The 25,371-nt window shown below is 40.0% G+C and overlaps 1 protein-coding gene across 7 annotated transcripts in view; it reads left to right on the top strand.

Moving 5' to 3' along the window:
• The window catches only part of RUFY3 (RUN and FYVE domain containing 3), a 77,923-nt gene that overhangs the window by 41,074 nt on the left and 11,478 nt on the right, over positions 1-25,371 (top strand). For 4 of the 7 annotated variants that reach the window (XM_050945001.1, XM_050945000.1, XM_050945002.1 and 1 more), the window contains 13 exons: positions 912-1,029; positions 3,554-3,655; positions 5,519-5,642; positions 6,621-6,682; positions 8,346-8,411; positions 8,513-8,582; positions 11,518-11,610; positions 12,047-12,130; positions 12,815-12,982; positions 14,565-14,662; positions 18,601-18,720; positions 21,405-21,528; positions 23,416-23,495. In XM_050945001.1, coding sequence (XP_050800958.1) covers positions 912-1,029; positions 3,554-3,655; positions 5,519-5,642; positions 6,621-6,682; positions 8,346-8,411; positions 8,513-8,582; positions 11,518-11,610; positions 12,047-12,130; positions 12,815-12,982; positions 14,565-14,662; positions 18,601-18,720; positions 21,405-21,528; positions 23,416-23,495 — 1,309 coding nt within the window. Of the gene's footprint in view, positions 1-911; positions 1,030-3,553; positions 3,656-5,518; positions 5,643-6,620; positions 6,683-8,345; positions 8,412-8,512; positions 8,583-11,517; positions 11,611-12,046; positions 12,131-12,814; positions 12,983-14,564; positions 14,663-16,253; positions 18,421-18,600; positions 18,721-21,404; positions 21,529-23,415; positions 23,496-25,371 lie in introns of those variants that run through there. The other 3 variants (XM_050945004.1, XM_050945005.1, XM_050945006.1) reach the window with 1 other exon arrangement.

The raw sequence follows: 25,371 nt of genomic DNA, 5'->3' as shown, positions 1-25,371 counted from the left end.
ACCTACTGATACAAATATCTCCTATGCGTGAAAATATAAAAAGTAATCAGTCACACACTGGGCAAGTAGTAAGTATAATTTTCTGGTTCTGAATCTATCCCTGAACCCAGCTGTTTACAGGAAGTTAAATATAAATTTCAGGAGAGCATTGTCAGTAATAATTCTGAAACCAGAACTTTCTAGAGGTCTGGACTGGAGCACCCTCCTGTAGCAGATTGTGGCATGACTGGCATACCTGCCTCAGTTTCCTTCCCCCCCCCACCTCCCCCGCCCCCAAGTTCCCAGAAATAGTCTACGGAGTCCTCCCAAGTATAAACATAGTCCTTGTGGGGTTAATTTATTACAGAAGTTCCATGAACATAAATCATAACCAAGGTCCCACAACCATAGTCCATTCAATAGACAGCTCCAGTGTCCTTCACCAAGCCTTGGCTCTCCAGCACAGCCCTTCCAGCTGGTCAGCAGCCCTGCTCTTCCCAGTGGGAACCCTCACAGACTCTGTGCTGGGAGCATCTCTTACTCCCCCAGCCCTATCATGGTTCCTCTGAGTCCAGGTCTCTGGCCCTGGAGGTGTCAGTGGGTAAGCTGCACAGCCCTTCCAGCTGACTTGCAACCCCTGCCATCAGCCCTCTCCAGGTTAGAGCCAGCAGCTTTCCTGAGAGACCCTCTCCTGAATGATTCTCACCAGGGCTTTCACTGACCTTACAGCCCCCAGGTGTCACCTTGCCCTCTTAATTTGCCAAATGGAGCCCCTGCGCTAGCATAGGAGAGCTCACCCTGCTTCATTTACTGGGCCAGACTCCCTGGGTCAGTCTCTGCTTTTAGTTCCACTTTGAACAAATTTAAGAATACATTTAAGACAGTGCAGATGCAAGAGAAACTAATCGTCTATTTATATCTTCTTGTTCTAGCCAAGAAGACTTTTCTGGGACAAAATAAGTCATTTTGGGGACCTCTGGAGCTAGTAGAGAAGCTTGTTCCTGAAGCTGGAGAGATCACAGCAAGTGTTAAAGATCTGCCGGGGCTTAAGTAAGTGAAATCCTGCATATGTCTACACTTCTTCAGTAAAACACTCGCAGCTGGCCCATGTCAGCTCTCTCTGGCTCACAGGGCTCAGGCTGCGGGGCAATAAAATTGCAGTGTCGATGTTCAGGCTGAGGCCTGGATTCCGGGACCCCGCAAGTTGGGGAGGGTCGCAGGGCCTGGGCTCCAGCCAGACTCCAAACATCAACACGGCAACTTTATAGCCCCAGAGCCTGAGCCCTGCGGGCCTGAGTCAGCTGACACTGGCCAACCGCAGGTGTTTTATTGCAGTCCCCTGATCTGTTGCTTTCCAGGCAGAATCACAGAACCATCAGGTTAGAAGGGACCGCAAGGATCATCTAGTCTAACCCCCTGCCAAGATGCAAGACAGATGGCTATCCAGCCTCTTTTTGAAAACCTCTAAATGAAACATACCCAGTTCTTTCAGCCTTTTCTTATATGGCTTCCATTCCAACCCTTTAATCATCTTCATCTTTGTCACTCGCCTCTGGATCTTTTCTATACATTGGTGACCAGAACTGGACATAGTACTCCAGCTGAGGCCTAACCAGCACTGAGTAAAGCAGTACTGACCCCTCCATGACTTGCATGCTATGTCTCTGTTAATGCAATCCAAAATTACATTTACTGCCCCCCCGCCCCCCAGCATTGCATTGTTGACTCAATACTGTATGGTTTAATTGTAAGTAAGAGATAAAAGTGAAAGCAATTAATAGGTCTTTTTCTGCAGCTTCTAACCAAAACAAGCAAAGGAATTAGTGATGGTGAGGATATTTTCTCTTTATAAAAACGCAACGGGGCTTCCTGAACAACTGAACGCTTAGTACTGGCAATAAATAAATGATGATATCTAGAGGGACCAAAAACAGGCCTTATTGAATCTCTTTCACTCTAGCTCAAGAAAAGTGGCATTAAAGAGGGAGGGATTGAAAAAAGAGGGAGATCATTAGATAAGATTTTTCTGTGATACCTTGGAACACTGGAGATACAGAGGTTGATTGACTTTTTAAAATCTTTTTCTTTTAATTTAAATAAAAGGAAGACTTGCTTGCCTTTTTGGTCACTACCAAGATGTTAGATTGCATTAGGGAGACAGAATAGTTCTGGAAATAAAGTACCTTTATATTATATAGTAACCTGAGATCCTGTGTTGAGTTTTGCCATCCCTTTTGAAAAAGAATATAGCAGAAATAGAAAATAACTACAGAAGTGCAACAAAAATGAATAGAGGCATAGGAAAACTGCCCCATGAGGAGGGACTAAGTATTAAAACCACTTAGTTCAGAGAGGAGATGAATAGGCAATGTGACAGAGGTACATAAAATAACAAATCATACAGAGTGTCTCCTGTATTCATAACTGAAGCTCTAATCCTGAAAGTTGTTCCATGTGAATAGAGCCTCGTGCCCCCTGATTTCACTGGAGTTCTATACAGAGTCTGCCTGCATGGTATAGCTTGTAGGATCAGGGTGCATTATTTACCCTTTCCTTTTATAAAGGAACAAGGAGATAAACAATAAAATTAATAGGCAACAAAATTAAAACAGATTAACCAAAGAAATCCAACCTTTGTACACATGTAAACTAGTGGCACAAAATGTTACAGAGGCCCAGAGCACTGTAACATTAAAAAAGAAAACCTACAAGGATAACAAAAATATCTTAGGTTACACTAGCTGGAATATGAAAATTAAGTCCTCCACATGCTTCGTGATACAAGCCAGTTGACTAAGTGTTGGGAGGTGAAAAATAATTTCCTTCTAATCATGCTACTGTTTATATGGGGGATTTACACCTTCCTTTGAAGCATTGGCCACGGGCTGCTCTGCAGCATGTCAGATAGGTGAGCCATTGCTCTGATCCAGCATGTCAGTTACTACATTTCTAGAATGGTGTACGTTCACTTGCTGGCCAAAATGGGCGAAGGAGGAAAGTGTGAAAGATTATCCGAACCATAAAACATTCTTGTTTGTTATGTTCAGAACTTCACCTAGCATTGAGAGAACCATATTTAATCAGTACTCCAACTTACCTCTTTAGTTCTTCAACAGGCTGAGGATTGGTTACCTGAGAGATATTTGGGCACCCACACTGTGTTAAAGTCCAGAATGAATGTGGCTGAATTGTTCTATTAACTTGCCTAGTATAACAGTTGCGTTTGACCCATTTCTATATCCATGCCCCATTACTTGATTTCTCCGAATGTTTCCGATAATCTTTGTCGAGATAAGTACTGCTAGCTCTCTGCAGAAACACCATCCAAGAGGAGTGAAAAGGAAAAATGGGAAATAGAAGAAAAAGACAAATGATTGCATGGATAAACACTGTATGTGAATGCTTGCAGTTTCATACCCAAATTTCCACCTACAGTAATTGCTGAAAGCTGCACCTTTTGAGATAATGTGTAGATTGCAGAGATTTCAAGCAGAGTAAGACGTTCAAGCTTTGTGTGAATATATGCGTTATAATATGTGGGTAATTTCTTTGTTTTGGTTCTGGGCTTTGGTAGGACGCCTGCGGGTAGAGGAAGAGCCTGGCTTCGCCTGGCCTTAATGCAGAAGAAGCTTTCAGAATACATGAAAGCTTTGATTAACAGAAAGGATCTTCTCAGGTGAGCAATTCTTTCTCTCTTGAATCTGAGAGTTTTGTTTCATTCTCTGTCCTCAAGTGATGTAGGTCCATTGCACTCAAAGGGCATTTTATAATGCTATATTATTACTCCGCAACACTGGAGTAACAGCTGTACTTGTACTTCTGGTTTGGGACAGCGGCACTGGTGAAATCTAGAGCTTGTTTTGAGGGATGGGGAACTGTTCAGCTTTCTGCTTGCAGTGCAAAAGCCGTTGTCTTCCACTGTTGTTATAACAGCATGCAAAAGATCCAGACATTTCATTTATTATAAAGAGGTACTGTAACACAGGTAACTGGAGTAAGGGGTCTGTATAGTGGGGAGGTAGTGTTGTTCAGTGGATAGGGCACAGGGCTTTTGGCAATTCACTTCACTTCTCTGTACCTCCGTTTCCCCATCCATAAAGTGCAAATTGTCACAGGGCGCGCCACTCACTGCTCATCTGGTGCCACCTTCTGGTCCCTCTGGGGATTAGCTCTCAAGGTCAATGACCCTTCTGTGGTTTGCATGCCATCCCTCCATCCATCTCTGGTCTGCAGCTCCTCTCTCTCTTCAGGAACCTCAGTGTTGTCCTCTTCTTGACTCAGCCCTCCATCTAGGTCACTCAGCGTTTCCCACTACCACCACCATTCTGGGGTACAGTCCTGCAATTCTCTGTCACTTCCACAGTGACCCAGGCAGTCTTCCCATTCTTTGCCTCTCTAGTGCAACATCCCCTGCGGCAGGTAGGACAGCCCAGGCCCACCCTCTACTCCGGTTTCCAGCCAGGGAACCCTACAACACACAGCCAAAATCTGCTCAGTCCCCAAACTTGCTGCGTACTCCCTGGGATGCTTCCTACTCATGTGGCTCACCCTTCCTTCTCCCAGGGTCTGCCAGTTTCACACTCCCTCCTCTCAGGGAGCAATGCTGGCAGCCTCCAAACACTCCTCCCTCTTCCCAGGGAGTGACTGCCCTTTCCCAGCAGCCCAGCCCCGTGTGTTGCCAGCTTCCTGGCTTTGGAGGCCCAGCCTCTTCCTTTCCAGCTGAGCCTATTTACAATCGATCCCTGCTCCCTGGCTCTTCCTCCAGGTGCAGGCTGTGGAGTTATTAGGCCTATGTGGTCACCCCATCACAGCAATAATGATACTCTGTAAAGTGCTTTGAGATCTATGGATGAAAAATGCTAAGTAGTATTGCATAATTGCATGCCTATTTTTCTTATAAGTTTTAGTATTTTTGGCTTTATGAATATTCATTTTTTAATTCCTTCAGTTATCTTGAGTGGGGGTGGAGAAGCTTGAAATTACCACTAGGGAAATGTAGGGTGATCTGTTGTCAGAAGGGAGGTTTATAACAGAGAAAAATTAGGATATGCAACTTCTTAAAAGTTTTAATATTAGTTTAGCATTCATGACTCTTTTGCTTTTAATTGGAAAAATAAATGAGTGCTACATTACATCAGTCAAAGCTGGAAATCCGAGACCTGTCTGCTGTAATTTACCGTGTGCAAGACATACCTACAGAGCTATCAAGCCTCCCTTATGTTGGGCCTTTGTCTCACATTCATGGTGTAGCAAGTTGAGAGATCCTTCTTTCTAGATCTCTCTCAGGTCAGAGCCAGCAGTATGTTGATAGAGCCATGTACAGCTGATGTATAGACTGTCCGCTAGCGGCCGGCTGTCTAACCAGGTACTCGGGGAGGGTGTTAACGCTTTATTGTTGTCTTATAAGATCACAGGGAAGGAGTGTAGTGGCTAATAGAGCCCATGCCAACTTATCTGTAAGTGCCTCTTTAAAAAACAAGTTGGAGTTTGCAGATTTTAGTCATGTAACACTTACTGTTTCTTTTGGTGCATCTTGCAGTGAATTTTACGAGCCTAATGCTCTCATAATGGAAGAGGAAGGTCACATAATTGCTGGCCTCCTAGTAGGGTTGAATGTCATTGATGCAAACTTCTGCATGAAAGGAGAAGACTTGGATTCACAGGTATTGGATATTATTAATCATAATAATACCTAGGTGTAATAAGTGTTTCTGGGATGAATTGCACTCACCAAAATTATGCTGGTCTTTGATTGTATAGTTTTAGATTATACCAATTAGTTAAACAGAGGGAATACTGTAAGTATTTGCTTCTGGGATTGTATTGGCTCCAAATGGTAACACTGGGTTTTGCAGGATAAAAAGTGTATGTGTCTTATTTGCTTTTTTTTGCTATTGGTTCCTCCTACTTAATATTTGTCTTTTGGAGGTGAACCTTTTGTTCTTGGTTTCTACATTTAGATGTAACATCTTTTGTACTTAGAAGTGCTGACAACACTTTTTCCGTGGCTACCTACTGTGCAGCAATGATCTGTCTCTACGCTGGCAGAGTGCCACTGCCTCTGTTCCCTTTGTTCGTTTTTTTTTTTTTTTTTAAATGACCAGCCTGAGAGACCATCCCTTCTGTTTCTCTTTGCTGCTGCTCCTCATTGTGATCTGCATACAGGCCACAGATAGCAGAGTGAAACTTACTACATGGCAAAGGAGGAGGAAGTGAAAACTAAGAAATGAAGCTGGAGAAGAGAACTGAAAAGAAGGGGGGAATGCTGCTCTGACCGGGGTCAGGAGTATTAGTTTTTCGAAAAGCGTATGTCAGGAAATCGTTTATAAATGTTAACAAAAGGGAAGTAAGTTAACATGCATGTCTGATTCGGCTTACATAGCTGGTGCGTATAGGAGTGTGTTGATCAAGATCTGCTGTCCTTGCCTCCTTCCAGTACTCCACTTACATTACAAAGGATAGCAACTTGACCCTCTACTGGAGCTCATCCTTCTTTTGATCAGTTCTGGGTCGATTGTTGGTATAATGGATTTATTGAGCTTATAAACACACCAATGACACTGAAATTGTGTAGCTAGAACGAGTAATATTTAGGAAGAGTTATACAGTCATATGTAAAATACTAAAATCTTCCTTTGTAGGTTGGAGTTATTGATTTTTCAATGTACTTGAAGGACACGAACAGCAGTAAGGGCAATGAAGGGTAAGTACAAAGGGAAACTTGTCCTTTTTTTTTTTTTCTGTGGGGGGAGTGGTTAATTTGGTTTTTGAGAAGTATTACAAGTTGCCCCATAATCCTGTAGTTTTAATTAAAACACTACAGTCATGCTGAATTCCATTTTTGTTCTAATTGTAGTTCTGGGATGGAATTCAGAAAGCTGACAAAGGAAAGAACAGGAAAGTATCCAGAATCTCAGGGTCCAGGAGTTGCTTTTATTGGCTTAACCAGCAATTAAATCGAACCACATTTTACAAAGCAAAAAGGCACAGCAATCAAACTTGTGGGCCATTTTCTAGAGCTCTTTCAGTTTAAGAGCTGCGTGGTTCGGGATTTTCTTTTTCCAAACAATTACATGACCAGTAAAAGTGTCTTCAATCTCTAGCATCATAGGGGGATGTATAAGAAATCCCCCACTGCGTAAATGAACCAGAATGTACTTATTGGATTAGTTTGAGTTCTTGTAACTGCATATATGCAAGTAGATGTATAACATTGTATAGGAACAGGAGATGGAAAAATACAGGACTATATAATACATACAAATATGATTTGCTGTACTTCTGAAATCCATTAACTCCTCTTCTTCATTGATCAGAAGTTCTATCATTTTCCATTCATTTGGTGTTACCTTGGTTCTTCAGAGTGAGATAGTTTACGCTTTTTGAAAATTAATTTGGTTTTTATTTAAATTTCATGCTGGAAATGCATGAAACAAAGTCTGTTTTCAGCTTTTGTTGAGTGGATCATAGGGGGATGACTTGGTTTTGTTAAGCTTGAAGGCAGTACGCAGAACAATACTGGTACTTTTGTTTGTTTGTATTTTCTCTTGCTAATCAAAATGTCTTCCATTGAGCATTCAGCTGTACAAATTATACAAACTTAGTCCTGCTAAAGGTTGTACTGACAACTTGTCTGAAGTCAAGGGCTGTAACTAATTTATATAAAGGCACAAATTACAACTGCTCTCATCTTTCAATATACGTATGTGTCACATGGAGGAATTCAAACTCAGTCCTGTAGACTCCATCACAATCCAAATAGCCTTCTTCTCAAGTACAGATAGTTCTTAGATAGCAATGTTGTCTGCACTGACCTGTCTACTCTGAGAACTTTAAAGATGAATATCCTTGACTAGAATCTGAAGTTGAGAGATGGGAGCAAAGAGAAATGTTTTCTCTTTCTCCTCTCCCCTTCATCTGCTGAATGATCCCACACTATATTCTTCTTTTGGCCCCATATAAGCATTTTGAAGTGACAGCATGCTTGTGTTACCTCTGCCTCAGACAGCCCCATTGATCATGGAACCACTTTAGGCTCCATGCTAGGAATCCCTCCCACTTCAGCGACAACCGAAACAGGTCAAGATGGAGGGGACATTCTTGGTAGGGAAGGTTGGATGAGGTAGAACTAGCTCTCCCTGGCAGTCCTGGCCTTTCCTCCCAATGGTAACAAACCTTCCTTTCTGTAAAGAACAATTGCCCCCTAGAGGCCTCAGGAAACACCACAGAACTCACTAGTATCTGAAGGATTAAAGATGAGCTGGCTATGGCCTGTGCTTTAGCCATTCCTATAGTTTCATGAGACAGTTGTTGGCAGAGAACTGTATATCAGGAAGCACTGATTATTCACTATGTCTGTTTTTCAGAGATGGTCAGATAACTGCTATTCTGGACCAGAAAAATTATGTAGAAGAACTAAATAGACACTTAAGGTAATAAGTTCTTTTCTCTTATGGTATGATCTAAGAGAAATAGAATGGTTGTTATATTTATTTTTCAAGTAACCAGTAGCTTTTTCTCTTTAATTTGACAGTGCCACTGTAAACAATCTGCAGGCAAAGGTGGATGCTTTAGAAAAATCCAACACTAAACTTACTGAAGAGGTAGGTGTAACAGAAAAGGGGTGCATCTTCATTGCCCCTTGAAATCCTGAGTTAAGGCAGAAGCAATACCTGATTCCTGATTTAAGTTATAATGTCTAATGTCTGTTAAAGGTGAACTGGAAAGTTGAAATGAAAACTGAGTTAAGCACAGGGTTGTTTTGTTTGTTGCCACTAACTAGACATTAAGGACCCTCCGGAAAAGAAAGCTCTCTTTTTTTAAATTAACTATTTAAAAAAATTTTCTTCTCTCTGAAATCTTATTGATACTTTCTGCTTATTGGAAGGCATCAGAATGTGTCCCACAATGCATTGTATGAGACATCTTGGCTTGCCACCACACAACATTTTGATTAAAAAACGAAACAGGATGGTACAAAATTATCATGGTACACATTAAATGGATTAAAAGCTGACTAACTGATAAGTCTCAAAATGTAATTGTAAATGGAGAATCATCAAGCAGGTGTGTTTCTAGTGGGGTCTCACATGAATCAATTGTAGGCCTTTCGCTATTTACGCCTCCCCTCCTTTTTTTTAAAATGACCTGGAAAATAAAGCATAAAATAATCACTGATAAGGTTTGCAGATGACCCAAAAATTGGGGGAGTAATAGATAATGAAGAGGACAGGTCACTGATACAGAGTGATCTGAATCACTTGGTAAGCTGGGCACAAGCAAACAATGTGTTTTTATGTGGTCAAATACAAAAGTATATATCTGGGACCAAAGAACGTAGACCGTGCTTACAGGACAGAGGACTCTATTTTTGGAAGCAGAGACTCTGAACAAAACGTGAGGGTCATAGTGGATAATCAAATGAACATGAGTTGCCAGTGTGACACTGTGGCCAAAAGGGTTAATATGATCCTTGCATGTGTAAACAGGGGAATCTCAAGTAGGAGTAGAGATGCTATTTTACTCCTTTGTATTTGCACTTGTGCAGCTGCTGCTGGAATAAAACGTCCAGTACCGGTGTTCACAGTTAAAGAAGAATGTTGTTCAATGAGTGAGAGTTCAAAGAAGGAGCCACAAGAATGATTAAAGGATTAGAAAACATGACTTAGACTTGAGTTCCTCAATTTATCACCATATTTAGCTTAATGAAGAGAAGGTTAAGGAGTGACTTGATCACAGTCTGTCAGTACCTAGGTGAAGTACAAATTGTGGATGATGGGCTCTTCTGCCTAACAAAATCAAAACTAGACCCATTCAGACTGGAAATAAGGTGTACATTTTTAAAGGTGAGGGTAATTTAGTCACTGGATCAATTTATCAAAGATTGTGGTAGATTTTCCATCACTAGCAACTTTTAAATCAAGATTGGATCTTTTTCTGAAAGATTCTCTCTTGTTCAAACAGGAATTATTTGGGGGACGTTCTATGGCCTGTGTTATACAGGAGGTCAGACTAGGTGCTCTCAATGGTCCATTCTGGCGTTGGAACCTGTGAATCTATGAATATCTTCAGTGAACTGGGAATTTATGAAGAAATTTTCAGAGGATATTTGTTTAAAATGTATTTATTTGGTAAATATCTGCTTCTGTATCAGCTCTTCCTTGGTGTTGTCATAGTGTACGTTGAAATGTATAGAGGACTTTTTCCTGTATCTGCTCAAAATTTGCTGAAAATAAATAAAAATATCACTGTGCAGAAGACCCCGACAGACAGGTCACTTAGGTCAGTCAATACACAATTCTAGGTATAACTTTTTTTTTCTTTTCCATTTTTGCTTTGTTGTTCACCTTTAAAGCCAGAAATGCATTCTAATTTTCCCCATTCTACTGCAGGCCTCCTGTATGACTTTGGACATCTCTTTGCCTCAGTTTCCCATGTAAAATGGGGAATAACGAGTTTGAACTCTTGTCTCTTTTGTCTGTTTAGATTAGGTGCTCTTTGGGATGTAGACTGTCTTAGCACAAAGGGGGTCTGATATTAATTAGGATCTCTAGGTGCTATGATAATAGAGATGAAAATATCTCTGGAAAAGGACCGTAATGGCCTTACATTTTTCATGTTTGCTCACTCCAGATAACTTTATATGTCTGGTTAGTGAATTGTTCCAAAGATACATATTCAGATGGTCCTGTTACAAATGTAAAAAGTTTTGCAGTCTCTTCTCTAGCATCCAGTTTCACTAGTGGATCTGACTGTCTACTCATGGGGGAGGAAAAAAAGTTTTGTTATATTGTGCAATTAAAAATTGAGTACTTTAAAAGGCAGCCTGATTATGCTTCTGTTTTTAGTTATACTGTAATAAATGGCCTTTTGTTTAAAGCCTGCAAATTTCATATGCTGCGCTCATCAAACATATTCATGTCTCCTACCAAATTAATTGCAGTACTTATCAAAGTATTTGTTTGTTTTCTGGTCACTCAGTGGAGTCTCCATACTGGTTAAAATAATAACTGACACTGTAACAACTCTGCCCACCAAAACTATTTGCTGCACATAGCTAATTACTTGTGTTGCATATCATATCAATTAATGCATTTTGCATGAATTGTACAAAAGAATTATGGTCTTCTCAAGATCTTTTTTATCCAGTTTTGTCATGTCATATGAAACCACTCAACCAACATCTTGCAATGTCATTGAGCTTTTGTTGAGTGGAGGAGGTTATATAAGTTTTGATTTACAAAGTAATTCACTCTGTGGAAAAGTTTTTTTCCAAGTTACTTTGGTTTGCTTCTGTATTAAAATGAGTAATCGGTCATGGATGTCTTTCTCCCAGGAATTCCAACATGGAGTAGGACAAAGAACCACTGCCCCAAGTGGCCAGTGAAGATCTTTCTTCTGTTACGATTCTCTTATCGCACCCATCACTGTCTTAGCTGAGTGCCTGGGCACGTTGGTATCCAAGTAGTGTAAATAGCTGTCCATCCAGCCAAGTGAAACATCAGCATCTAAGTTACAAGTCTCTGGTTTTGTTTACAGCTTGCAGTTGCGAACAACAGGATTATAACACTGCAAGAAGAGATGGAACGAGTTAAAGAAGAAAGTTCTTACCTCTTGGAAAGTAATCGTAAGGTCAGTTATGAATCTTTTGTTTTTATAGTGGGACTCTCACTTACTTGTGCCATTGGCACTGTCATTACTGAAGCCCATTTTTTTCTACAATCAAGGGGAACTCCATAGAACTGTTTCAAAGATTTTACTTGACCAGATAAAAGATGTTGGTATCCACTACAGAATCTATTTCTAGTTTTTGAAATTTTAAAGATATTTCATCAGATTTTATAAATTGTTCATACTTAAAATCCTATTATATACATCCTGCAGATGGCTAGACTGATTATACGTGATTGCATTAAATAACGCTTGTTGGCGGAGGGAAATAGTAATGTCACAAGGATGTTTCTTCTGTATTAACTTAATGAAGACTATCAATGTTTGAAAATGGCAGAAGCAAATCAACAAATATGAGGATTCTGATAGTCTGATTTGTTCTCTTTGTTAACTGTAGGTAACTAAGCAAGACAGAACTGCAGATGGACTTGCACTGAGTGAAGCACGGAAGCAGTTAAAGGAGGAGACTCAGCTACGGCTGGTAAGCTTGGTCTAAATTCAGAATTCGGTAAGGTATTATGTTTTATATAGTTATTCATTGTCTAACAATTACCTTTTGCAAAGGGTACGTGTTATGGTCCAAGATGCAAGTAAGGGTGATAGTATTCCAAAATACCTTTCTTAATAACCATTAATAACTTTGCCTAATAACTTCATTTTGTTTTAAAACAATCTACCAGAAGTAATTTTTCTGCTTCACAGCAGAATACTTACCAGATTTGGGTTAACATCACACAAAACATGCATTGAGCTTCTGTTTTTGTATTTAAGAAATTTAAATGATGTCCTTGAGCCTACAGCATGGACACCTGTCACCTATTGTTATACAGCACATGGTATAAGGGTGGGGTAAATGGTTGAAAAGGGTATTCTTGTGAAATAAGAGGTCTACAAACATTTCACTAATGAAAAATATAAATCTGGCCCAAATAATGTTTTCTGATTGGTTGCCAGTGAAGCCATATACATAGCTATAATACTTGGCTGTTATGGCATCTGTTTTCCTTTATTTAGTTTCTAAATTCTATTTATAGTGGCAATAGGATGTTTGTAGTGCAACATGATTAATAGTATGTGTTGATGGGGTGGAGGGTAGGGTGGATTATCACACATTAGTTCAGTCATGTTCTAGTCAGACTTGTTACAAAACGTGTGTGTGTTTCAGGATGTAGAAAAAGAACTAGAAGTGCAAATTGGAATGAGACAAGAGATGGAGCTGGCCATGAAGATGCTGGAAAAGGACGTTTGTGAGAAGCAGGATGCACTAGTGGCACTCAGACAGCAACTAGATGATCTTAGGGCACTAAAGCATGAACTCTCCTTCAAGCTGCAGGTAGGGAAGGAAGCCAATGAAATGAAATGGTCCCTTTGTAGATATGGCATGTAGGAACCAACTAGACTACTTTTTTTCTTATCAGAAAGTCATCTGTGAGGGAAGAAGAGGATCACTTATATACCTTTTCTTTTCCTCCCTGACCCATCCTTCCCCATCTCCTAATCTCGCTATGGATTCCATTTGATTCCTTCTACGCTCAGCCTGCATTGAGGCTAACCTTTCTAACTGAGGAAAGCTGAACTGACTTGGTCCAGAAGCAGTAGAGTCTGTAGAAAGGCAGAGCCTGTTCTTGGATCCTTCATGTAGTCGTGTGGTTTGCCAGCACTACAAGGCTGGCTCATACCTTTTTAAAATAAAAAATGCTCACCAGATGCAGGGACTTATGAGGAAAAAGCATCCCATGATATCTAAACACTTATCTGTTGAATAGTAAGACAGTAATTTTCCCCTAATACTTAGCTGTTTTGAGAGTTGTTGGGTAAGGATGTCTCAGCAGCATGCTTCCAATCATCTGATATTGTTTTTGGAGCAGCTTGCATAGCTGGTCAGTGTTCAGTAGTTCCACTTCTGTTCCCGTCTTAACATGCTGGAAACTAAGGAGATGGATCTTTTCCAATACTTATGGGAGATGGTGTGTGGGCAAACTCCTTTTCTGCTGCATTTCACTTTTATTAGTGCAAATAACTGTGTACAACCGTGTATCATCTCCTTCTGCTAGACTGGAGCACAAGTTTTAAGTATCTGTAGAAGCAAGGATGACACAGCACCATTTTCAGAATCCGTAGCCTCTGGTTTTACTTCCTAATTTCATTTGCCAATTTAGACTTGGGCTGTCCTCAGTCACAACCTATATGAGGTTTCCTTTTGTGTTCTCTACTGTAACAAACAATGTATCACTTGCTGTGGTATATAATGATAAAATGAAATCATTTGTACGAGTCACCATGAACAGAGACAGGGTTTCAAAATCGTAGTCCTTATAACTTCTGCTTCTAGAGAACCACCTGCAGTATAAGTGAAGTCAGTTCTAAAGAAAAGCTCTAATGATCGAACCTAAAAGTAAACATATAACTGTAAAACCCAGGTATTTATAAAAACAAAACCATGATAGCATCTATCGAGTAAAATCTATTATTTTAATGTAAACGGTTTCACTTGTCACTGAAATCCACTAGAACAGACTACTCAGACAAAACCAGACAGCTAATGCCCAGAGAAATAAGTATTCAACTTAATTTCAAAACCATAAATAGATTTCGCTGCCAGACAGTTGACAGTTCAGGCAACTGGCACTCTTGTGCCACACAATTGATGGCGTAGTATTGATACTACATCAATCTATGCCATGTTGTTCAGATGTGATACTTTATATATAAAATAAAATTGTTTATTTACTTCTTCAATAACCAAGACATGGGGAAATGCTTGTCCCTACTATTAATCTTTGCTTCTGATCTTTGCCCTTTGGATCACTCCTTCTTACCTGTTTTAGTATCACCAATTCCATTTCATTTTCCAATGTAGTTTATTTCATATTTACCACTGCTTACTGAAGACATTAGGTAACTTTCCATTCCAGAGTTCAGACCTGGGAGTGAAACAGAGGAGTGAATTAAACAGCCGTTTGGAGGAGAAGACAAATCAGATGGCTGCTACTATTAAACAGCTTGAACAAAGGTAAAAATTAAATTGGTTTATTGCAAAATATAAATATCTCCCTGTGGGGTGTGATATACTTTTGCAGGTGCTAAAAATGCATATTTTTATATAAATTTGTTACAGAGAGCTAAACAAATATCCCAGACACACCAAGTGCTATTTCTAAGAGTCCTTTATAGATATTTTTTTGAAACGTTAATGTTATCTGAGTTGCATTCAGTGGCCTAGGCCTGCTTTCATTGAAGTCAATGGCAAAATTCCCATTGAATAGCATGGGAGTGGAACTGGGCATTACAGCAGTGGGTCAAATCCTACTGCTCTTACTCACCTCAACAATCCCATGGAAGTAAGTAGAACTATTCAGATGAGTAGAGAGAGCAGGACTTGGCCCTATAGCAGTAATTCCGTGATAGACTGGTAGCTAGGCTCAGGAAAATCCTCCATAAATGAGAACATCCTGCTAAAATATCAATTATTGTAGATGCTTGTTTTATACACACAAACAGAGCATACGTGTATAAAAGCTAATTATTGGAATCCTTGTCAGCACTGTTGTATGTGAAGATGGAACACTGGGTAATTAATTGCCTATTGTTAATTTAAATAGGTCTGTACCGCACCACTAACACTGTACAAATGGATGATTCACAGAAGCATACAGTCTATATTAGACACAAGATGGTAGGGATGGCAGTACAGTAGTGGGGGCATGAAGGACAAGGATTACAACAGTCAGCACTGAAATAGGCTTATTGTTACATAAGACTCCAGTTCTGTTTTTAAAACTATCCTATATTAAAATTGGAACGTCCATCTCCATGAAAACTGAGACCCGTGTTTGTTTCTGGGAGGTCTGAAGTGCAAGAAAGCACAGTGAAACTAATTTGGGGGGTGGGACTGAAGAGGACTATTTCTGGCACTTGGAGCTAGCAGAAGTGGTGGATGGGAACAATATCCATTAGTGCCATGAGCACACACTCTCAAACACCTATCCTAGTGAGACAGTGCTGACAACCCACTACCAACTCTTGCGTAATTGAGATGGACTCTGATGTCAGATGTAAAACCACTCACTCCCAGAGGAGGATCTCAGGGGGTTGCATTCCTTTTTCTTTAACATCTTTGGAGCTGGCCTCTTATAGTTGCTTTCACAGAGGGTTCAGCTGGTGTGTCTTGACTTCAAATGGAACTGGTACTTATTTAGTCCAAAGTGTCTCCACCTATGCATCCATCCCCTTGTTATGATCCTAAATGATACTAGCGGGCATGAGAGGTGCATTTCCTAAAGATAAATGCTGTTTTACTTGGAAATAATAAAGACAGAAGTAAGGGGAATAGTTACGATGTTTTTATAATTATTACCTTATTCAGTAAAAGGATGATTATTGTAGTGTGTGTAACTTTTTCATAAAATTCTTCTGATGTGTTTCTATAGTCTTTTGAGTGGCTTTTTGAGGAATGTTTGCCCTTTCATAATTTATACAGACATATAATTTATATTGAATGTATGACAGTATCTGTTCAGTTAACTGATTTGAACTTTTCTCTTACTGATTTTATTTTTTTTTCCATTTGCCCCCACATCATCATTCTGACATTTTTCATATAGTGAAAAAGATTTGGTGAAACAGGCAAAAGCCTTAAATAGTGCAGCAAACAAACTGATCCATAAGCACCATTAGGCATTTTTGCAACTGGTCACCTCACAACTCTGACATTGAAACTTAGTTATAAGGGAGAAAACCTTAAGAATAGTTAAAAGCAACTATTAAAATGTTAATTGTCATTTAAAGTTGATTTGGAATTTGCTGATTTTTTTAAAACCTTTGGGCTTTCTTTTCAGAGAGAGAAAATTTGGTAGAAGCTCCCTAATTTGCCATATAAACTTTGTTAAACTACAGAGGAGTTGGTCAATAAATATACAAGGAAAGCTTGAGGAATGAGAGATTTATGACTCTGTACATACCTTTGATACGTACTGTATACAGCACAAGTCTTCAACGTGAATGGGTATTAGATGTGTGGTTCTATGCCAATATCCGATTGGCCAGTTCTGGGGAAGCCAAATTAGTTTTCTCTGTTACCCAGTTATGAAGTAGACAAAGAAAATGTGTCCCTGGAAGTAGCTGAAAGTAGTTGTGTGTATTCCCAACCATTACCCTTTTGCTTTTATTCTTTGGGTTTAACCCCATAACAAGGACAAATGGGCGTTACATCTTAATATCTTGTCACCATGAAGATCCAGTCCTCATTAACCAAGACTACTTGCAACAATTTTGCCTTAGTAACTTGCAGTGGGGAGGTAAATCAACCATAGATTCCTTTAAACTTCATGAAGACAAAATTAGTAACTAGATGTCTTAGAGTAACGTTACAGTAGAACCTCCTTATCTTTTCATTGCCTTCTACCTCTGCCATAATTCCCTCTAGAAATGTACTGCAGTTCTTCCTAACTGAAGGAAGCTGAGGAGAGACAGTTGTTTTGTTGGTCTCTCCTCTTCCTAGAAAAGGAATAGTTACACATTTTATAAAAATATTCTGCTCTTTATACTTGTGGAGTTAAAAAAAAAATGAGAGAGAGAGGAAGGAGCGGATCAAGTAGTAGGTTTTTTGCTGGCCAGTCCTTGTCTCAGAGTAGCTAGCCTATAGCAAATAAAACAAAATAGCTGCCTTTCATTGTTACACTTGTTGCATTTGCTTCTAAGTTTCTGTTGCTTGATACAAATAGGGAATTTGCTGAGAATTCTGGCAAAATAATGAAAGACCAACTAAAGCTTAGAAATGGTTCTGAATAGGAAAAATAATCATAAGCTTAACATCTCACTTCAAATTTTTTAAAATTGTAGATTAAAATATTGTAAGTTAGTGTCCTCTTCCCTATGGTCGCAAGAGGTCACCATGCTGGTCCCATAGAGGCTTTAGGGTGTAAATAATTCTATAAATACTTTGCTTCAAGAAATCACAGTTTTTTTTCCCCTGTGTTTAATAGTTTTTTGTCCTTGTGAATTGCTTGCAAAAATGCTGTCTCATGTAAATTTCCCACTCTGTCATGTAGAATAGGACTCCTTGACACGTAGTAGGAGACTTATATGACTGTCATGCATCTGGAAAAACTATTAATTCGCACTGGACATACTTAAAAATCTGTGAGGCGCAATCTTGCCCTCCAGTACACAAGTGGGTATCACCCCTTAGCTTGTAAAATTGATGGCTGCACAATGGCAGACTTTATAAGACTCCCTGGAAAACTACTAAGTATTGGAGGCTGGCTATTGAGTCACATGTTTGAAAACACAACATTAACCTTGTGACGTTTTATTCTAAATTCATTTGAATTGTCTGCAGAATAAAAGCTTTCATCAGGATATCCAAATGGCTAGTTAGGATTGTTACAACCCCCTGCCAAATTCTTCTTGTGGACAATAAACTTTCTCCTATCACAGCAATGCTATAGTAGGATTGAAGACTTAAATATCTGGCAACATGTCGAAAATTTGATCCAGAGTATAGGTTGCTGTGGTGTAAATGCCCGTGTGCTTAATCTGATGTGATAGTTGTGGAAGAGACCAGGAAAATGCACTAATTTTAAATATAGTAGATAACCTATGTTGCAAGTTCCAGTTACATGTGTAAAGCTGAAATGTAACGTACATTAAAATAAAATTTGACTTAAAATTCTGTGTACTTGAGGTTTGCTTTGAATATGGATAAAATGTTTTGTTTATCATCTAATAGCTGTAAACTGTGGTAATAGAATAAAAAACCATTGAAAATCAGAGTTTCTTCTGCCTGGTTCACCTACATTTGTCTTTCTTTAGAATATTTTCATCCTTCCCATTGTTTTACCATACAACTTGTTTTCCTTTTTTGGGTTTATTTTTGTTTTGTTTAAATTCAGTCTTCCTCCCCACCATGGCTTTTGTTTTTTATCACAAGTTCATGTGGCTCAAATCCAGATTGCGACAGGCAGAGAGAGAACGTCAGTCTGCCGAGGGGGACAACCGGCTCTTCAAGCAGGAATTTGGTGACAAGATCAACAGTCTTCAGATAGAAGTGGAACAGCTCACCAAGCAGCGGTGAAGACAGTTTTTTCTAATGTATTTATTGGGTGTGCTTTCTCTGCCAGGTCAGAAATGTCTGGGGAAAACCCATAGTAAATGGGGGAGTGTGTTTATCCTAAACACAAGCAGAGTAACCTTAGAATAGAGAAGTGCTTCGATATGTTGTGGACCAAATTTTCAAATGTGGGCATCTGAGTTGCAACTGCATTTTTAAAAAAAAATTTAACACTTTTAAAGAAAATTACAAAATACATAATCAGGAAAAATGACAAGAATAGTACAAGTCCAGTGCACCACCGAATACTAAAAGAAGAAAAATCTTGTTAGAAAAATAATCTGTGGAACACCATGGTTGGGAATTAAATATAAAAATGTTCTTCAGGCAGTTAAAAATTCATAAAGAGAGGCTGTCAGTCTGCAGTTCTGCTCTTATAATGTCATTTGTATTATAGAATATAAACATTAGAGAGAGACTAGACAGCAAACAATGTGATTACTCATAATCAGGAATGCTAGCGCTATTATCTACAGTTTCCTCTTTTTCACCAGTAAGTAAATCTACTATTTTAGGAGACTGAGACAATAAATATCTTTGGGCACCAACCTAATAGATAAACCTGTGTTTTTTTGAAATCCACAAACAGCCTTAGTTTTGGTGAGAACCAAAAAAAGACCTGAAAGTCCAGGACAGAAAACTCAGCGTGAAAAACTGTCATACTCCTCTTCCAGAGTTGTCAGTTTACTAACAGTAGGAAAATACAGACCCTTTTACCATGAAATAGAAGATGGCCTCTCATTTTGCATACACGATACATTCTCTGTCCCATGACAAGGTCACTCTGAATCATCATTGAATAAAATATATTGTCTCATACTGCCTTCTTTGACCTCTTTCCCTTTACTGAGGACCCTCACACTTCTTTTTGCCTTAAAGTATCTGCTAAAGTGAAGTGATACAAAACAAAATGTTTACAGTGGGGAGGAGAGTGTGATGGCTGAGGGGCTTTTATTAACAAATATATGTAAGCTCCCATTTGTGCGCACAAAGGACACAACTGTTCCCACAAACGCATCATTTTATGTGCCTGCATTTGAAAATTTTGCCAATAGTATAATTAGACTGCATCCAACAGGATGAAAATGCTAGTCCTTGTATCTTTGCTGCTAGCAATATTATCAGATGCAAAAGGGGCTTTAGGTCTTGTCTACACACACATGTTCCACTGATTTAACTAAATTGGTTTAGAAATTAATTCAGCTAGATCAGTGCAAGCACCTTGTGTGGACACTCTTTTATCACTGTATTTATACTGATTTCTAAGTCAATTTAGTTAATTAAGTTCAAATTCTGTTGGTAGACAAGGCCCTTGAGGTAGCTATATTGGTGGTAAACTGCTTCCTTGAACTGAATTGCCATATTAAGAAACTGTGTTTTGCTCTGATGAGTTTTCATACAATCTTACAGGTAAGACCGCTCTGACTTGTATGATATTGAGTGCATCAGTGGGCACCGATCCATGCATGTCAAGTGATTTTCACCCAGTTCTGTTCCCCGAGGTCCTGGGGGTGCTCTGGAAACTTTGGGCTGTTACTTTCATGGAGTTACATTAATGGAATTATTACCTATCTGCACTGAGGGCTCCCTTGCAGTTATTCATAGAATCATAGAATATCAGGGTTGGAAGGGACCTCAGGAGGTATCTAGTCCAACCCCCTGCTCAAAGCAGGACCAATCCCCAACTAAATCATCCCAGCCAGGGCTTTGTCAAGCCTGACCTTAAAAACCTCTAAAGAAGGAAATTCCACCACCTCCCTAGATAACCCATTCCAGTGCTTCACCAGTCTCTGAATGAAAAAGTTTTTCCTAATATCCAACCTAAACCTCCTCCACTGCAACTTGAGACCATTACTCCTTGTTCTGTCATCTAGTACCACTAAGAACAGTCTAGATCCAACTTCTTTGGAACCCCCTTTCAGGTGGTTGAAAGCAGCTATCAAATCCCCTCTCACTCTTCTCTTCTGAAGACTAAACAATCCCAGTTCCCTCAGCCTCTCCTCATAAGTCATGTGCTCCAGCCCTCCAATCATTTTTGTTGCCCATTTTTGAGCTGATGTGCTCTTGCTTAACAGTCCCTAGACTCAAACACTTGGGACATGCTGGTAGGGTACTCTCAGTGGAGAACCCTCTGCTTGAGAACTCAGTTGCTCCAACACAGCCTAATTTTAATCTTCAGCCACGGTGCAAAGCACCCTAGTGACAAAGGTTTTGTGTGAGAGGCAGGAAGGGAAGCGTCTTTAAGGATGTCCCTGGAAATTGAAGCTGTTGCTTCTGATTTCATGCTATTTTGACTCTGGCAGTTTGTGTACTGTTGTTGGCAGTATCATGTTAAAAATATGACTGTATATTTTAATTAAGGACCTGCAGACTTAGTGAACAGGTGCACATTTCATACCTCTAAACAAAATTAAGCTTGACTGGATTAGATCCGGAATTTATATTCAGACTTTATGCATTGTGGGCTTGTTAAACATACGTTGGGATAATTCATTCAGAGGTTACAGTTTTGAAAATTCTGGTAATGGAGATTTCTTTTGTGCCCTTTTATGCTAAAAACATGAATCACCTTTTTAATAGCTGTGCATATTGAGTGCTGTAGAATCAGATCACTTATCCACAATTTCCTTTTGTTATACTGTAGGGATCAGCTTGAACAAGAATTGAAACGGGAAAGAGACAGATTGTCACCAATCCACCGGGGTATCCGAGAAAACAAAATCACAGTAGCCCAAGGCAAGGGCTGCCAGAAGATGCAATTAAAAATGGTAGTGTCACTGTCACATTTAAATATGGTTTAATTTTAGCTACTGTCTTACCTTGAGCTGCTTATTACTGCACATATGCGTTGCTGCTATGCTGCAGTAGTAAAGGTATGAGGGTAGCAGTCAGGATAGGAAAAATTCATGTCAATTTTTAATTAATTCTCACACCATGAAATTGAAATGGTTCTCCTTTTTCAGCCTGAGAGGTCTTTTTAAAAGCAACAAGTTTTAGTTGTAATATAAGAGTGTATCCCTCTCTCCCAGCTGTTTGACAGAATCTTGAAATTGATTGTGCTCATCAGCACTATTTACTAAAGAAAAATGCAATATAAAAGATACTCTAATCAATACATCTCATTAAGAGTAAATCACCTTTAAAATAATTTCACATCATCGTAAGTAGGAAGTTACCATGCTGACAGTCTGAGAGAGAGTAAAACTCAAGAAATGAAGCTGGCTTTTTAATGCATAAGAGTGCAGCATTTCAAAGTTGTAAGTTCTATTCTTGAAGAAAAAATTGGTTTTCATGTTAACTAAACTTGTCTTAAAACAACTTTGAAAATCTGATCTCTCCCTGCCTTGTTGTACATCATCAGACTTGGCTGTCTCCTGAGAAGTGTCAGTAAAAGGGCAGCTCTTCCGGAGACACTAGCATAACTCTCAGATATGAAGACAGTGAAATAGTACAGGGTATTTCTGTACTCTGCATGTACACTGCAGCACTTGTTCTTTCAGGTGGCTAATCTTCGCTGGGTTTCCCCAGGAGACTTTAGTAGTACTGCTGTCTCCCTTGAGGGCTTCTTTAGTTCTTCAGTAATTTTTTTTAACCAGTAGCACTGATAACTTAAAAAATAAACAAACAAAAAGGTTAGCAATGCCTCTTAATAACTTAATTGTCAAAAGCATTGTCTCTATGAACAGCTGTTACACTACAATAACAAAAGGTGTCAGAATGAAAAATTTATTGCAGCTCGCTCTTAAAACCAGCTGCTGTTTGATCTTTCTAGACCAAAGCAAGCTATTCAGCTGCAAGGCAAAATAATTCTTTTCTCTCATTGTACATGTTACAAAATCAAACCCTGAATCAATGATTTTCTGATGCGCCCTTTTCTTCATGGGATTACCCTCCTCCATTTGTGTGTCATTGTGGAACACTCACTAGAATGGGACATGCAAGTCCTTGTCTTGGGAACAAATGGGTTTAATTTACAGAAGTATCTATTTATGTAACATCTGCTTCTTTTATTGTGTCTCGTGGTCTATGGATGGTTTTTTTTTATAGGGGTATATCATTTTAACAGCAGTTTAATGCCCTGTCCTGGCTGTAGTTCAAATTTCTAGCAACTCTCATAGGCATGGATCGTGCTGATAAAGTTCTAACACATTCCCACCATCACTAATACAGATAGCAATTTATTTTCTTAGTCGTGTTGAAAAGTAATGCTGCATTTGGTTGGGGATTTGCCTTTGTCTCACTGATATTTGTAGAGTAAATCTATAAAGTAATATTTACCCTCCCTGCTTCTGGTATACCAGTTGAGGTGGCTGGGTTATGCTTCCTCCTTCCCAGTTTAAAAAAAAAATTTGTTAGATTACCTCTCCGAAAATCTTAAACCAGCTTGGACATTTCAGTTTTTTTCTGCCCATCAAGAGGAAGGCAAACAGGTAGTGTGCTTAGATTGGTGCTCATGTACCACACTGGTCTGAGAGTCAAAGGGTAGATTTTCAAAAGCACCCATGTGGTTTAGATACAGATCCCATTGAAAGTCAGTGGGACTTGTATTCACTAAGTCATTTAAGTGGCCTCGGAAATCCTGGTCTAAATGTGCAGAGTGCAGCCAGTGAAATACTCAAAGTCTAGTAAGTATGTTTGTTTTTTTCTTTTGACAGGATGGAAAGCAGAAAATCCAGGAAGAAAATGCCAGACTGAGAGAACCTGGAAGAGGGGAAAATGCTGTTCTTCCAAACAAGTATGGACTGACAGAAACCCCCTTTCCCTTTTTTCTCACTTTCACTGTTCCTCCTCCTGTCTCTGTTCGCTGCAGTGTGAAAAGCAGGTCTGTTATGCTCTCAGCTAAAGGTATCAATTACTGTGTTGGTGAGAACATAGTTTTGTTGTGGGCTTACCCTTTCTTTCACTTAAAAGGCAGAACAAAAAAACAACCCTAAATAAAATATGTTAAAATCTTCTAAGTGAAATTTAAACTTTTCTGTTTGAAGAAGTGAAGACACTTGTAATTTGAGATTTTAAAGTTCCAGGGTGGTAAGATCTGCTCTTCTCAATTACACAGTAACCTGGGAGAGAAACAGGGTTCACTTTTAAGTGTGGGAAGTTGGTATTTGGTCCAAACAGGAGGGACTGGAAGTTTCCTGTTTTAGAGGTTGTTTTGTGTTTCTTCAGTTGCAGTCTGCCTCATATAAGGGGGTCACAATATGGTTTATTTCTCAAACTGTTGGAAAAGACTCTCTAGCACTGTCCTTCCCACTGTGCTTTTTTGAGGGGGGTGGGGCAGGGATTGTAAGGGTGTGTAACACACTCAGGCCTGGTCTGCACTACGCGTTTAAACCGATTTTAGCAGCGTTAAACCGATTTAATGCTGTACCCCTCCACACGAGGCCCTTTATATCGATAGAAATGGCTCTTTAAATCGGTTTCTGTACTCCTCCCCAACGAGAGGAGTAGCGCTAAAATCGGTATTACCATATAGGATTAGGGTTAGTGTGGCCGCAAATCGACGGCATTGGCCTCCGGGTGGTATCCCACAGTGCACCATTGTGACCACTCTGGACAGCAATCCGAACTTGTATACACTGGCCAGGTAAACAGGAGAAGCCCCGCGAACTTTTGAATTGCATTTCCTGTTTGCCCAGCGTGGAGCTCTGATCAGCACGGGTGGCCATGCAGTCCCAAATCCAAAAAGAGCTCCAGCGTGGACTGTACGGGAGATACTGGATCTGATCGCTGTATGGGAAGACAAATCTGTTCTATCATAGCTCCGTTACAGAAGACGAAATGCCAAGCATTTGAAAAAAATCTCCAGGCCATGAAGTCCACAGCACAGTGCTGCGTGACAAGCGTAACGGAAAGCCAAAGAATCAAATGGATGCTCATGGAGGGAGGGAGGGGGGACTGAGGACTCCAGCTATCCCACAGTCCCCAGCAGTCTCCGAAAAGTATTTGCATTCTTGGCTGAGCTCCCAATGCCTGTAGGGTCAAACACGTTGTCTGGGGTGGTTCAGGGTATATCTCGTCAATTTACCCCCCCTCCCCCTGAAAGAAAAGGAGAAAAAAATCATTTCTTGACTTTTTTATATGTCACCCCATGTGTACTGAATGCTGCTGGTAGACATGATGCTGCGGCAGTGAAGAGCAGTATCCGCTCCCCTCCCCTCCTCGGTGGCAGACGGTACAATATGACTGCTGTCCGTCGTCATAATCAGCCTGTGAGTGCTCTTGGCTGGCCTCAGGTGAGGCTGGCCGGGGGCGCCTGGGTGAAAATAGGAATAATTCCTGGTCATTCCCAGTAGATGGGACAGAATGGCTGGTAACTGTCCTCATCATAGCAACTGGGGACTGAGCTCCATCAGCCCCCCCCTTTCATGTGTTAAGAAAAGATTCTGTACTGCCTGGACTATCATAGCAGCGGGATGCTGGGCTTCTCTCCCCCGCACCGCTTAATGTCCTGCCTGGACTATCATAGCAGCTGGAGGCTGTCTCCCCCTCCCCCATTTTATCTCAGTAACAAGTCAGTGTTTCTTATTCCTGCATTCTTTGTTACTTCATCACACAAATGGGGGGGACACTGCTACGGTAGCCCAGGAAGGTTTGGGGAGGAGGGAAGCAAC

This window comes from Gopherus flavomarginatus, chromosome 3 (assembly GCF_025201925.1).
Source record: "Gopherus flavomarginatus isolate rGopFla2 chromosome 3, rGopFla2.mat.asm, whole genome shotgun sequence".
NCBI lineage: Eukaryota > Metazoa > Chordata > Testudines > Testudinidae > Gopherus > Gopherus flavomarginatus.
Note: the sequence above shows the minus strand (reverse complement) of the source record. Positions and strands in the feature narration are given on the sequence as shown.